The 16,057-nt window shown below is 45.6% G+C and overlaps 1 protein-coding gene across 1 annotated transcript in view; it reads right to left on the reverse strand.

Moving 5' to 3' along the window:
- MED17 (mediator complex subunit 17) overlaps window positions 1-16,057 on the reverse strand; it is a 113,208-nt gene that overhangs the window by 20,801 nt on the left and 76,350 nt on the right. Inside the window, exon 9 of the mRNA XM_086935312.1 lies at window positions 12,700-12,837. Coding sequence (XP_086791438.1) covers window positions 12,700-12,837 — 138 coding nt within the window. The remainder of the gene's footprint in view (window positions 1-12,699; window positions 12,838-16,057) is intronic.

The following is a 16,057-nucleotide window of genomic DNA, read 5'->3' on the forward strand; positions in this document are numbered from 1 at the left end:
GTTTCTTATTTTCAGATACTGACATCTGCAAGTGTACATTTACGGATAGCTCCTCATACAATGACTTACATTATTAATTGGTTCTGCCAGAGTTGGTGAATACAGAATGGTTGCACAGGGAGATAAATCGATTAATTCAGGCTCACACAACATAGTAAGGGAAGAGCCAGGAACCATAAACCAGTTTTCTTGGATTAACCAATGACAACTAAGTTACTGGATCACAACATTTCTCCACCTCTGTCATAGGACATTATTAACTATAACAAATTGAATACTTTCGGTGTTTTTGTGCACATGTTTTATATATTCAGTGAGATATAAAGTCTTTATCAGCATCGGAGATACTGTGACCAAAAAAGGGGGATGATTCAGGGGCAATCAAAGATCGCTTATGTTGTGCACAGTTCACTTACAATGTAATCCCTGAAGGAGTTTGCCGAATGCAATGAGCTTCGAAGACAATGGTTAAGAAACGTGTATACTGTGATAACTAAAAAGAAAGCACTGAAATCAGATGTGATCTAAGTGTCATCTAAAGGATGAACTTCTAAGTCGGCCCCACCAGGTGTGAAACTTGTGTTTTGAGGGTTGCACACAGTTATCCACATATGCAGAATTTACTTCATTATCCAATGCAAGATATCTTACCGTTAATTCATTCCTGCCGTTTTAAGGCAGGTCCACTGATGGTTCACAACTGCTTTAATACAGGTGTTTTCATTCCTCTTACTAACACCAATGAAGACAAACATGTTGGGCAGAGCACATTCAGTTTTACAGCTCCTAAAGAAATGCTGGCCCTCATAGTAACCTTATAAAGTACAAGAGCAACCAACTATGCCAAGGGAGCCTTGGGAACTGTGATAAAATGAATAGTTCACAAAAGACTTTTTGAGTGATGTGGTTTTAAAGATTAACACCAAGTAAATTACTACGAATACTTAAAAGCCATATACAATACAGGGGAGGCTGCAATCCCTTTAGAAAAGCCAGTCTCACAATTCCTTAATATGACTTGTGAAGTCTCTAGTCACCTGATATGAAGGAATTGCGTAGATGCTCAACTGTAATACGTTATTATAGTTAAGTTTTGATGTCTCAATACCTGCTGATAGAGCCAGCTGCCAGGGTGGAATAAGCTCACAAAGCACAACTCCAGATTTACTTTAAACAAGGAAAATGGGAAATGGCTTTTCTTTCTTCTGATATCTTTTTCAAAAGGGATCAGCAGAAAGGCGGTATTTAAGTCAAAAGTTGTATTTTTTCTATACTATAGGTCACAGCAGGAAATCTAGAATCTCAGCTTGTTTCTACTCACTTTGAGACACAGCTTGTAACCTCATCCTATATCACACTAATTCTAATATCTTTTATGCAAAAATTACTAACTGCTTTTTGTGCGTTTGATTTCGCAGTAAAGGTTCTGATTTTATTCCTCTTGTCTGCAATGAACATGAAAGACAAAAAGAATTTAAGCGGTTTATGGGAAGTGATGGTATGACCATGTATTATAAAGGAATAAAGTTCCCCCTGCTGTAATTATAAAGACATTGCAAGCCACCTTGGAGTTCCATGACATTATAAAAGAACTCCGTCTTCAATGGCTATGTACCCTAACTACAACTTGCAATATCGTAGTAATGTATGCCAGGAAGTACTTTAGCCCATATACAACACAGAATATCACTGGCCTAGCCATAGTGTATGCAAAACATAAATTAACTGCAAAAAATAATTTTAAAAAATGATCATAAAATCAAAGAAAGACACAGAAAAACATAAGCTGCGAGTATAGCTACATGTGTATATAAATCTAATTTTAAAAAAGGACTGTGGTCCGAACGATAGAGCAGGGTTACATCAAAAGGAATAGTTTCTTACCTGTAACTCCAGTTCTCTCATAGGGGAATTTCCATGGTAAGTCATAAGCATTGAATAGTCCCGCCCACATGCAGGGACCCCAGAGGACCTATTTAATATATCTTCTTAAGTGGAAATTTTCGCCTTTCTTCAGGAAGGTCCTAAGAGACACTTAAGAAAAAGACAAATATTCAAGCCTATATGCAGGTGGCCCTGATGCGAGGACGGGGGCGGACGAGGCCCTGCCGTATGTAGTGCGCCATACTGCAGGGGTCTGGCAGCGGTTCGTTGAAAAGATCTTGCGGCGGGCCCCCTTTCATAGGCAGTTGCCGGTATGGATTTTGGCCCCCATAGTCGCCATGGAGGAGCACATGTCCTTTCGGGACTGGCACGCGGGAGGCTGCGAGACTTTAGCAGACCTTTATCCCGACGACTCCTTTGTGTCCATGGAACAGGCCACGGAGGCCTTCAGGCTGGGAGGAGGGCAGTATTTGCACTACAGGGGCCTCCAAGGGGTGGCGAAAGAGACTTGGCCCCAGTTCCCGGAGGCGCCCCCGCTGTACCACACCCTAAACATCCTTCTCTCCTGTGGTAGAGGACGGAGACTAATATCTTTGCTGTATTCGGCGTAGAGGCGGGACTCTGCCCCGCCGGTCCCACCTTCCTGGGAGGCTTGGGAGACAGACCTTGGGGTCTCCCTGGACCCGGGGCAGCGCAAACGTATAGGAACCCTTACGCGCAAGGTGTTGTGCAATGCACGGTTTAAACAGATTCATTTTAATTTTATGCACCGTACTTACCTGACCCCGGTCTCCTTGCGGTGCATTTCGGAAAACAGAGGAGACGACTGCCCCAGATGTGGAGTGGGGGGAGCGGGGTTCCTACATCTGGCCTGGGAGTGCCTATTGGTCGGGAGCTTTTGGAAGGCAGTGGTTGATCATACACGGGCCGTTACCGGCCTCTGAATCGACTTGACCCTGCTGCATTGTCTATTGGCCCTGGTCCCGAAACCTAAGAAGAGAAACCTCTCCTATAAAATGTTGCAGCTATTGCTGGTGTTGGCGAGGCGGAGTGTCGCAATTACTTGGATGAGGCATAGGGCTCCTGAGATGTCGGCCTGGCTCAGGGAGGTCAGGGAGTGGTCTTTGGCCGAGGAGACACATATGCAGCGCACGCGCAAGGACGAGAAACTGCAGGAGGATGCATGGCGAGTTATGTGTGCTACGGGGTTGTCCAATAGTGATTCCGAGGGCACGAGTGCTGAACTGTTTTCCTCGGAGGGGTCGGGGACTGATGGGGAGTGAGATGGGAGTGGGGTGGAAGGATCTGTTCTGGGATAGTGCCCGAATGGGCCCGCACATGTACTTCCGGCAGCTACTGAGAATTGCTTTGCCCCTTAGGGACGCAGCCCAAACTGATGTCTGTACTCATGTGTGCCATAATAAGGTGATCGAACTGTATAAACGTACTGTGTTATTGATGCCAAATGTTGGGCGGGGGGGGGGGGGGGGGGGGTTGTTTTGCTGTTGCAATAAAAAACTGAAAATAAAGTTTTTAAAAAAAATAAAAATATTCCAGCTTATATACATAGGCCACAACGGCCCAATTCTGACATCGTGAAGTCAAAAAAGGGCAGTACATTACACAAGACAACAAATTCAGATGTTTTGCAAACAGCAGAAATCTCTCACAAACCCCTTTTTTATGATGGAAATGAATGAGTGCAGGACAGAGTATATCATAGGCCGTCATGTGGTGGCAGTTACTTCAGTTCTTTTTCAAGACGATGTGAGATGTATGTAGATTGTAAGGATAACTGTCTGTTCCCAGAGGGAGGATGACTTCTAACTGATCATGGATATTCCCCTACGAGAGAACTGGAGTTACAGGTAAGAAATTAATCCTTCTCTGTAAGGGAATTTCCATGTATGGTCATAAGCATTGAAATTCTATCTAGACAGGACATCCGGAGATCAATTGTTTATTAACTATTGTCCACTCCGTACAGGCTTAGCCACCTATAAGCAGTGCATTTCCTGATTGGTAGTCTCATGTATTTTGCTCTGCTATCAAAAAGCTAAAAGAAAACTCCTCAGCTAGACCAAAAGCACACTCCACTAGATAGAAAGCAGCTACTGCTGCTTTGCTGTGCAATATCCCTATTTCAGAAATTTGCAAAGCAGCTAGTTGGAAATCAGTCCATACATTCCCCAAGCAATACTTCCTAGATTCTGATGCTAGAGCAGATCCTCAAGTAGGACAGGCTTTCCTCCGAAACCTATTCGCTCAAACTATCTAGTTCATCCTCTATCTCCTCTGCCACGCTATGTGGGGATGGGCTTGCTGTTCTATTCAATGCTTATGGCCATCATGGAAATCCCCTTACAGAGAAGGGTTAATTTCTTACCTGTAACTCCAGTTCTCTCGTAGGGGAATTTCCATGATAAGTTAGAAGACATCCTCCCTCGGGGAACAGACAGAGTTATCCTTACAATCTACATACATCTCACATCGCCGTGATAAAGAACTGAAGTAACTGCCACCACTTATGCATGATGAGATACTGGTGGTCACTCGATCCTTAAAGGCACAGCCTGTATTTTAGCCATATAATGATAGCCTATGAGGCTACTCTGTCCTGCACTCCTTCATCTCCATCATAAACAAGCATTTGCAATGCAATAGGTCTCGCAGCATTAAAGTTTGAGTTATTGGCATTGTGTATGACAATGCCAATAGCTATAACATTTGCAAATGTGACACCTAAAGCATTTGTAATGCAATATGAGTTGTATTTACATGACTTAGATGTATTGATATTACAAATAACAATGGCTTTTCATTTTTTTAATACTTAAATAAAAGTTATTGTAATTGAGTTGGTGGAAGGGTGAAGTGGGTCGTGTCCCCAAGTGATGTGATGGTGTCCCGAGTGATGTGGTGGTGTCCCAGAGTGATGTGGTCGTGTCCCCGAGTGATGTGGTGGTGTCCCCGAGTGATGCCCCCGAGTGATGTGGTGGTGTCCCCGAGTGACGAGTGGTGCCCCTGAGTGATGTGGTGGTGACCCAGAGTGGTGTGGTGGTGTCCCCGAGTGAAGTGGTGGTGTCCCCGAGTAATTACCACACCCTATAAATACTGAAAACCTCCGTTGTGGTTTTTATTGTCTGCTATGACTGCTACATTCAAGGGTGGCAGACTCCAAACAAAGGTCCTCAGTATAAGAGGCCTCTTAATTCCTAAGGGGCTGGTACCGGCTTCATTTGAATCACGTTTATAGGTCACCCAGAGTTTTGAGTTGCTAAAAAGGAGCCAACAAGCCTGGTGAAAGTCCAACCAAAATGAGAATTTACCATGGAAAAGACAACCAGATTCACTAATTCCTGTGGGAATTCCTCATTTCTTAAGCTCTCATTATGAGTGGTCTGCTAAATGGCCTAGATTTTCGACCCAACCCCCCTCCCCACCCCAGCTGAAGTTCTCCCTCAAGAGTTAGAAAAAAGCATGTATAGGCAGCTCTGTGGTGTTACCGATACCTGGGCTAGGCATACAGGCAGTGGTGGGGATAAACAAGCCCATTACAAGTTGGATCCTGAAAGTCCACCAAGAAATGAAGAATTACCAGGAAATGGGTAACTCTGGGTTTGATCTCTCTTGTAGTTCCTCATTTAGCAGAGGTGTTTGGGTCCTCCAGCGGAGGCGGTAACTTGAGGCAATTGCTTCTTATTCAAGCCTCAAAAGAATTTTGGGGACCTTCGTTTTTCTTTTAATTACCAATGAAGCACTGGAACAGTCCTACAACATCTTTAGTCACCACTTTTTGTTTGCATTTTTAAAAACGTGTTAAGTATGGGAAAATTAAAACCACACATGTCAAAATGCAATCAGATGCCAAGTGGTCCCATTTCATTTGTAGCCCCTTAAGATTAAGACAGCCCTGGCTTCTAGGCATTTGCATTTTTGCATTCTTCAGCTTGCAAGTCTAACTTTGCATACTATCGTGCAGCTTTACACATTTCAGCATGAAATGGCCGCTGGCCAAAAAGTCAGGGCTTCTTTGAGCCTGCCAGACATGAAATCCTGCGATATGACAACCAACTAAGAGGTTGCACAACATAAATTAGAAATACGTAGGAGAATGTGACATTGTGATAAATTCACAGCTGGCACGGAGGACTTCACCCCCTGTTCCCCAGAAGGGAAATGCATTGGCTCCTTTCTGCATGTAGCAGCAAGTATACTGCTTGGAAGACGCAGCACTGAACGTGATACCACTTCCGCTTCCCACATTACGCTTTACGCGCGCACGCTGACAGCGGCTTCTAAGAAGTTACACAGGTGCAGCCACCCACCCACAGATTGCGAAGGCCGACGTCACGGACATATCTTTAACCGGATGGAACGCACTCCTCCGGGAGCACGCACCAAGTGACATACGGGCCGCACCTACCTGACGGACCAGGCGGCCACGCCTTACACTTGAATCCGCTGATGATGAAATTTGTACTCTGACTGTTTTGTGCCGTCTTTTATGGTGTGCTCTGAGGTGACGCGCCCGGCTAGAAACAACCGGAAATATAATAATTCTAGTCTTGGCGCGTGGACTCTAAAACTGTAGACACACCTTTATTTACACGCAATAGAGGACACCTTGTCAGCAGAATAAATAAACACATTCAAGTCATAAGATTTTATTGCGCAAGCCATTGTTTTAGCGGGAGTTTCTCAATGTATAAAAGACTCGATGCTGCCTTATATAGCGCTGGTGAGACAGACCCACCCTGCAGCCAAGCCTCGTTTTCTCCAATTACATTATCTCTGCTTCCTATCTGATTGTATTTTTAGATCTCTAGCGAGACCCACACACGCATGTCGCTACGAGACCTAAAAATACAATCAGATAGATACAAACACCTACCAAACAGAAAACCTCTCCGTACACCCCGGAATCCCGCCGAGGCCGCCCCGGAAGTCAGGCACAGTCGCCTGTGACGGGGGCGGGGCCACGTCCAGACCGGAAGAGGAGGCAGGCGGAGGCAGGCGAAGTCAATGTGTCTCGCGGCCCGGGGCTCCTGTGAGCGGTGTGGATCCCCGGGGCCGCGCTAGCAGGAGGTTGGACGCCGCGTGCTGAGAGAAGAGTCCCCGACATTGGCCAGGTAAGTTCCAAAAGGCTGGGGGGGCTTGGTGCACGTGTGTGTGTGTGTGTGTGTGTGTGTGTATGCTCGTGTGTGTATGTATGTGTGCGACGGTGACGGCGGGGGATGGGGGGCCTCGGTGCACTTGTGTGTGTGCGCGCGTGTGTGTGTATGTGTCGGGGGGGGTGTCTCTGTATGTATGTATGTGCGTGCGTGCATGGGCGCTTGTGTGTATGTATGCGCATGCGTGTGTGGTGCTGGAGCTTCCCAGGAGACAGCGCCTGGCCACAGCGCGCGTTCCAGTTTCAAATCGGCTCCAAGGCGATGCGCGCGGCCGGGACTGTCTCCTGGGAAGCAGAGTCGCTAACAATAGATCTCTAGCGAGACACAGCGCTGACGCGCTGTGTTTTCGCTACGAGACCTAAAAACAGTGGATAAAAGGGATATTTGAATGTCTCCATGCTGAAACTGGGGAAGGAGAAGGAACACAGGAGTGGAGAGGACATGGAGCAGCATCCATGGCTGCTGACTCGCGAGCTGGTGATCCCGGTTCGAGTCTCTGCGGCGCTGCGCAACATTCTGTGATTCCATGCAAATCACCTAATCTCCCTGGGTGATAAATGGTTATATAAATATGCTGCAAGATTAAAAGGCAAAACTTTATGAAAATATAGTTCCACCAAAGCAGATTTTAACAGTATTTTGGCAGCGGGAAACTGATAAGAGAAGGGGACGAGGAACAAGCATGGGTAAATGCAGGAAAATCTGCTACAGCCAATAGAAATGGAGGAAAGGTAAGTGGCACGCACAGGAAAGAGAGGAGGTGGGATGTAAGTTTATATTAGAAACAATAGATTTCTCAAGAACAGCGTAAGAGCTATGCAGGTGAAGTCTAAAAATGGTAGTGCACCTCCATGTTTTGTGTCTACACTCCATTGAACTGTGGGGCATGTAGAGCCAGCTCAGATTTTTAACTCCATGGCTGCTAAGGCAATTCCCCTCCTGTGCTGGGAATTGCTATTCTTCATTGTTTTATGACGAGCTGGGCTCGTCATCAGTGTACGAGGAGGCTACACCATGACGAGCCCAGCTCGTCATGAGTGTGGAAGGGGTTAAGAACACACAGAAAATGTAAAAGGGAAGAAGAAAAATATCCTTTGCGTTTTTACAGGCCTAGATTATACATGTCTGATGTGACGTTTGTTGTTAGTTTGTTATTTAGTGTTGAACACTCCTAATTCATTAAAACGTTATTTACAATAATTTACAAGCTAATTATTCACTTTAAATCGCAGGCCTTTTTCAATTAATTAGCACCCAAAGACCATAGCCTCTGGTAAGTAAGAACATTTATACATAAGGAAATTCGTGAACTTAAATAGCCTTGACATTTATCAAATCTTTTACTTTTAATATGTTCATGATGAATTCTAATGCTCAAATAAGGGCTTCATCTTTACAACAGACTGTAGAAAGTATCAAGAAGGACTGCCCCGACTCCAGCATTACACACATAATGCGGTTGTAGTTAGCAAAGTCCACACATGTTGGCACATATCTGTAAAACTATATTAGCACAACCGAAAATATCACTAAAAATAAAATGAATGAGTCTTTTTTTTTGTAGCACGCCCAAAATGTGTTAAATTATCCCACATGTTAGTCCTATTATGAAACAGTTTTGAGAAAGTCAAAAGTTCGGAAAAACTTGTATTTTGTCAATTAAATTGAGACTCGGGATAGCTCTTTCTTACAAACACAAATGTTCCCCCAGCATTAGGAATACAGTAGTACTTTGCCCTTAAAGATTAACGCCGCCATCGCTTGGACTAACTATCAAAAACATTGACTACGTACAGGTGCTCAGCAAAAGGATGCACTTAGGACCCCCACCCCCTCAAGTCTCCCATTTCCCATAAGAGTGTATTGCTCAGGGCTGAAACAAATTGAAAACAGGTGAAAAAACAAAAAAATCAAATCAGTCTGTGTCCAAATCAGCAAACAGGCCGCCCCTCCCACCATGTACCTGTTTCGTCCGGCATTCTGGCAATCTGATTCAGCTCCTATCCACTAGAAAGTCTGTCACGCACATCACTGCTCCGGCAGCTGGGAGATTTTGCTCAGCAAGCGTAGCTGAAGGAGTCCATTGAAGAAGTTAGGTTGGAGATCACAGGTTACTTCGTATGGGCAGCTTTGCCACTGGACCAAGCCTGCAAGCAAGGTGCCTCGTGTCATCTAACCCTCGCTGGGCTTGGAGATGGGCCGGCCTGCTGCCAAGTTATTACTGACGTCTCTTAAAAATAGATCGCTTCAAACACTTCTCACGTTCTCGGGGAATCCATTGGGAGCGGCCACCGAAATACATCCATGCGTGACTGGCCTCGGCGGTATGCTTAGCATGTCCTCTTAGACCAGGCCTCACCTCAATGACAGCTCTGTGCGACACCCCGCGAGCAGACAGGAAGGCGGGATATGCGGCTCTCGCAGAGGCCTTCAGAATCAAATGTCCCATTGTGTGTCCCTCGCACGCTTCCTCGGGCCAGGCCATGCCAATTGCACCACTGTCTGGCAATTATGCGCGGGTGCTGCACAATATTGTTCCAGTTACCAAGAAACATTTGCACCAACCGACATTACACAGTGTTGCACTAGTAATCCACGGGGCTTAATTTGTAAAATAATAAGTGCCGGGGCCAGACGGTTTGCTCAGAAACACGCGGCACACGCTATCGAATGTTGAGTTGCCAAATACCAGTGGAGCATGGTCTCGACACCACCTCATGTCTCATTCATCCATTACCAGGCACCACCCGCCTCTCTGTCTCAATCTTACATATGCCTGCTCTCGCTCCAGTTCACTTTTACCGTCGTTTCCCCGCCCCACCCCACCCCACCCCCTTCTTTCCTTCTTGTGTGTTTTACTCCCTCTTGCTCTGGGTCAAAAGCTGTCGAGGAAAAGTAAGCGCTGGTCCATAACAAGCATTGGCGGCCGCACAAGCATTTGCGGCCGCGAAATGAAATAAATACAAGCGAAGGATAACGACGTGAGCATGCACCTCAGCTGTACGTGAGCAAGTCACGCCGTGAGCATGCACATCGGACGTCTAGGGAGCTCGTCATCACCTTCTGCGTCGCCTGCTGTTGCCGAGTCTGAGCCGCTAACCCTGCACACCTGAGGAGGAAAGACCGGCCTCGAGAGCAGCGGGGGACTCCTGAGTCAGCCCGGTGAGTGGTGTGGGGGGGGGGGACGTGTAAATACTGTGTTTTTGGAGCATCAGGCTAGCGAGACAGGAGATGGGCACTTCGAGTGTGTGGATTCGAGTGTGTGGATGCGCGTGTGTGACTGTGTGTGTGTGCCCGTGAGTAGGTGGGGGTGGGGGTGGGGGGGGGGTGGGGGTGGGGGGGGTGAGGGTGTGTGTATGCAGTGTGTGTGCCTGCGTGTGTGTATACAGTGTGTGTGTGCCTGCGTGTGTGTATGCAGAGTGTGTGTGTGTGTGTGTGTGCGCGCAACTGAGAACTGAGAGAGGCATGGCTGACTGAGATCAGAGATGTGCACGGCTCCGGGGGCTGGGCGTGCGCGTTCTCGCTGGGATATCGGCGCTCGTCCACCTGTGAAGGTCGCTTCAGAGGAAATTTGGCAGCAATAGGTCTACGAGACCTAAAAAGGGTTCGTGAGGGAGATTTCTGCTGTTTGCAAAACCTCTCAAATTGTTCTTGTGTGTAATGTATTGCCCTTTTTTTACTTCATGATGAAGAACTGGACCATTGTAGCCTATTTATAGAGGCAGCATTATTTGTCTTTTGCTTAAGTGTTTCTACAGGAGTTCCTGAAGAAAGGCAGAAATATCCACTTAAGATACATTAAAGTGCTCCGTGGTCCCCGCACATGGGGAGTGGGGGGGGCTATTTAATGCTTATGACTATACATGGAAATCCCCTACGCGAGAACCAGCACTTCACAGCCAAGAGCAAAACAAATGACCCTCAAGAACAAAGTCTGATAGTTATTTTGTTGACATTTCAACCTCTAAAAGCATTTAACCCATTCGGTGCGTCGGATGGCCAGGGGCCCTCCGAAACACGCCTACTCATTAAATCACCCGCACGGAGGAATTTGCACCACGGTACACAAGGTCTCATCAGAGCAGGGCAAGATTGGGACACTTCCATGTTGATATTTGAAGACTGGCTCCGACACAATAAGGTAATATAAGCAAATTTCACAAAGATTGAAACAATGGTGAAATAGGGCATCCAAAAACTTGAAAGCAGCTTTTTGGACAAATGTAAGTTCATGCAGACTATGCCAGGCTACCAAATTGTGTAAGTATCGCATCCCAACTGGTGGAGCAAGAAGAAGGTTCAGTCGCACGTGCAGCAGCAATGTAAAAAATCAATGACGTGCTGGAATGAGTCCAACACATACCAAACTACAACCAAAATAGCAATCAGACTTGGTCGGTAAGGCGCATTTGTTGTTCTATGCTGGGAAGTGTTACATTCCATGTAACTTAGCTCTGTTGCTCAGACCGCAGTTGTTTGTTGTTATTATATCACAGCTATAATCACAACTTCTGTTATTCTTTATGATTACAGGGGATACGGAGAACTCTTTTCCTTAATCGTTCTTTGATTTCATGATCTTTTGTACTAATGATTGCCTGCAATTAAATTATGTTTCGCATACACAGGGCAAGGCCAAGGACTGTTTAATCTATGTAGAATATTAAGTATGTATAGTAATGTACTTGCTATCTATCATTAAATTATCCCAACATAGTTGGACAATGATGATCTTCACCGCAGCCGTCTTCCTTGCTCCACTATTTTGGCCATTGTAATTATACAATTTGGTGCCCAGAATAATCGTTGGAAAAAGCGCCTGTCTAATAAGCAGCTCTCAAGGTTTTGGGCACCCTATTTGTAGGTCTACAAAATTTGCATGTATTGCTTTATCACAGGAGTGCCCCTATTCAAATATCAACACAGAGGTTCCTAATCTATCCCTGTCCTGATTAGATCTGGTTAAATATTTGTAGCAGTCGAAATGTTGTCAACAAAATAAAAAGCAGACTTGGTCTCCGAAGCTTATTTGTTCTTCTTTTCTGTGAGATATTGCATTTGATGCAATTCAGCTCTATTGTACAGACAACAGTTATTTGTTTTAGTTACATCTATATGCATATTTAGCTTTAGTCACAGTTTCTCTTTTTGCTATATGGTCAGTGGGGACACGGAGCACCCTTTTCTTCAGTTTCTTTGATTTTATAATCGTTCAAACCAATGACTGTTTTGCATACACAGCAGGTAGGCCAGCGTTTGTTTGGGTTACATAAACCATTAAATGCTCAAGGTAATGTACTTGCTGTCCATCTTTAAATCCTTATCACTGAATGAATCCCTGGTGAACTATTGTTTTACGTTACCACATAGGAACTTCTCTGCACAGTTCATATTCACAAGGTGCAGATCTGCAAGGGACATCCCGCCAGATAACTTGAGGCATACCGTTTGGTCCTCTTTAGACAACACACTCAAATCCGGACAGGTCTCCTCAAAGCATCCTCTGACATAGCAAGTTCATAAAATGTATAGAGTGTCATCATGAACCTCAGGATCCACCCTAGTGCATAAAAGCTACATATCAAGCAGAAAATCATCACCTGTACTGTATACACACAAAGTTCTCTGCTCTAAAACTTACTTGCATATTTGTTCATAGCCTTGAGACGTTATTAGAACCTTTACACTTGATTCGTAAACATCATTTATGTTAGACCAGTGGGCTTGTATCTGAGGATCTTCAATTCGACTAGCGAGGCTGTCAATGGTTCTGGCTGTCCTGGAATAAAAAAGCACAAAACGTTATAATTATAGAGAGTAATTATTTAAATAGTGGAGAAATGCCTTAGTAGAACAAACAAACTATCTGCAACAACAGAATTACAGAAAATGACAGAACAAGCATTGTTTTGCTTCATTTAGAAATGTAATGACAGCTGTCTAGTGGTCCTCTTTCCATCAGATGATATGGGAGCTGGCTCGAATACTACAAGCCTAAGATGCTTCTGTTGCGACTATACCGCCATGCCCTGCCAAAACACTGAAAGACTCCAGTTTCTTACATACAAAATGCTTGAAAGGAGGGGCTGTTCATTATTGACAAGAAAAAGATTTCTACATTGGATTCTGCCAATACCATTGCAAAGGCCAACCAAGTATGCAATTCATGTAAATTACCACTGTTTGGAAGAATGAAGATTGCAAGGTGTTGCTTTACTGATCAGTCTTGCATGGTCGCTGGCCTTTCATCCTCGCTGCACTATCCACTACGTCCATTCCATTAACAAAGGGATTCAGACAGGGTCTCAGATTTTAATTTGGGTGCCGAGATGTATGTACATGGCACTTGTATAGCGCAAACCAAGTCAAGGTCTGTGTTTTCGCACCCATAACAACTCAGACATCTATTTCCATAACATAAGTGGCACATAACCATGGCAAGACAAACAGACAAGGACACCCCAATGCCAAACTTTTCCTGCCAGCCCAGTTCTAGAATCACCAAAAGAGTTTACCATCCTGTAGGAAGCTGGCTCTTTAAATGATATATCAAAATTAGATACATCGTGTAAAGAGTCCACAGGTTCCCTTATAAGTGGACAGGGGCTTGCTGTAGCAATCCCAAGGTGCTCTTCTAGTGTGTAGTGTTGTCGAGCAGCCTTAGGCTTATCTTAGAGGAGTGCAACACATCTGAAAAATCACATACTGGTCAATTAACAAGACACACAACTTAAATTAAAAGATTCACACCAATTTTTTAAAATAACAACACATATCTTTAGGCATAGCAACTCGTTCAAGCAAATATTTTTCCAATAGAAATTCTTTTCAGTTCTAAAAGTTGACACCGTGCATTTTTTAGAAGGTGTTATCCTATGGTAGGAAAAGTCAATGCAGCAATCAGGTGCAATAAAGCGACTTACGGGACAAATCTCCAAGAGTTACAGTAAGAGGTGGGCAAGGTCCAAGGCAGCACCAGCAGAACACCACCAGTGTACTCAGGGCGGCCGGGTGCAGGGGTGCAAAACCGCATTGGGTGCCCAATGTTACCCTATGGATATCGGTCTTAGCGTAAAGAGGCTGCAGGCTTGGACTGGGAGGCCAGTTAGGCTGAACCAACAGGGGGCCTCGAACCTCCCAATGCTTGGGGACGAAGGGACACCTTTGGTCCTCGTCTCCACAGCCCAGGAGTGAAGGGTGCACAGGTGTCTTTCGGCATCAGGTTTTCCTTACCGGGAGCGGTCACTGTAGAGGGGTCTGCGTGCAGAGGTTGCAGGTGACGGAGAGTTTACTGGGGCAAAACTAAGGTGGATTCAGTCTCTGGAGTGCGGGCACAACACAATGATGCCATTGGTACACTTCAAAATCGCGCTTGGAGTGACGGATGCAGTGGTGTCTTCAGGCGTCAGGTTTCTGCGGTCACAAAGTCCTCACAGGAGTCTTTGGATGCCTGCAGGTTGCTGGGAAGCGGCTCTGCTACTTCTCGGAGATCTTGGTTCCTAGGTGAATTGCTGATAGGTCTCTCAGGCTTTGAGGACTCAGCAGCTGCAAGACTAGTCGTCTTTTGGAACAATTGTCTAAAGTCAGCAGGCAGCACGGCAGGGTTGGTGCCAGGTCAGTTGCTGGTCTTCAGTTCTTGCAGGATGATACTCTTCACATCCTTCTTCGTCTTTCAGGATGGCAGGGTCTGTTTCTCTGGTGCCAGGACCTCCTCTAAATACTGAATTTAGGGGCATTAGGGGAGTGTAGGGAAGTAACCAATGGGCTAATTACCCTTGGGGTCACTATGCCCCCTATATTACCACTTCCTCTGGGAAGTGGGCATAACCCTGTCCCAGAATTACTAAGTTTGCCATCACAAAGATGGTCAACTCTGAAAAGTAATGGCCACTTCAGTTATCCCACAACATGGGGCGATACAAGCCTGGGGTTGGGCACTCCTATCTGACGGATTAATTTTCCCACCTGTCCAGGTGCCAAAGGGCTCTGGACAAAAGCGGTCTGCCCCCTCTTTTGTGAGGGGAGCAAGATTGACATTTTAAAAGGTGGGGACTTTTTGAAGCTTCCCTGCCTTGGAAGGCTAATCCGCTGGTCATCCTGAGTTAGAGGGGTGTCAAAACCCTGTCCCCGTGCAGGCTTTGTTTCTGACCTCCGGAGAGCAGAGGCCCTCACCCTGGGAAGCCAGGTGGCAGACTGGCAGAGACCAGTCAGCCAACACAACAGAGGCTGGTAGGTTTTCAAATGGCACCTCTAAGGTGCCCACTGTATACAGGCACCCACACATCCAGTCAGGGTGGATTGTGAATATGAAATGTTTGGTATCAAATATCCTTATTTTCAGTGAAGCAAAACTGGGGAACTCGTTTTCACCATTGTCCTGAACATTGGTTAAAATGACTCCCCTGATCACTTCTACTAGCAGCAATGGAAGTGGCCAGCACAGGGGCATATCTGCTCATGCAGATATGTCTTCACGTGTAATATAAGGCACCCTGCCTTAGGCTGTAAGGCCTGCTGAAGGGGAGAATTACAAATATTACATGCAGTGTTAGGGGACATGGCGGAGATGCGGGTCATGTTGTGTTTTCAATTTTGGCTGCATCAAAACACAGCCTGGCAACACGGCGTGAGTTTGGGGAGGTATCCCTTTAGGGACCCTCTTTTGTTTCTCAGGCCTGAGGTACCAGGGGTACCATTTACTAAGGACTTACAGGGAGTGCTAAAGTTATTGGTAAAGGTATTGCTAATTAGGGGCACAATTGTATCTTTTTGGGGAAAGAGATCGGACACAGGGGAACTGGTTAGCAAGAACTCAGTGCACATCCAGTCGAAATCACATCATGTACCAGGCATTATTTATGTATTACATGAAAAGAAACCTGTTCTAGTAGAAATGAGACTCTACTCAACCCTGCATTCAAGATACTGAAGAAATGCCCTTCAGTACAAGTATGAACATCAGTAACCCAGGCTTTAAGGGCGGTCACAACTGGAAAAGA

Source organism: Lissotriton vulgaris, chromosome 8 (genome assembly GCF_964263255.1).
Source record: "Lissotriton vulgaris chromosome 8, aLisVul1.2, whole genome shotgun sequence".
Classification (NCBI taxonomy): Eukaryota; Metazoa; Chordata; class Amphibia; order Caudata; family Salamandridae; genus Lissotriton; species Lissotriton vulgaris.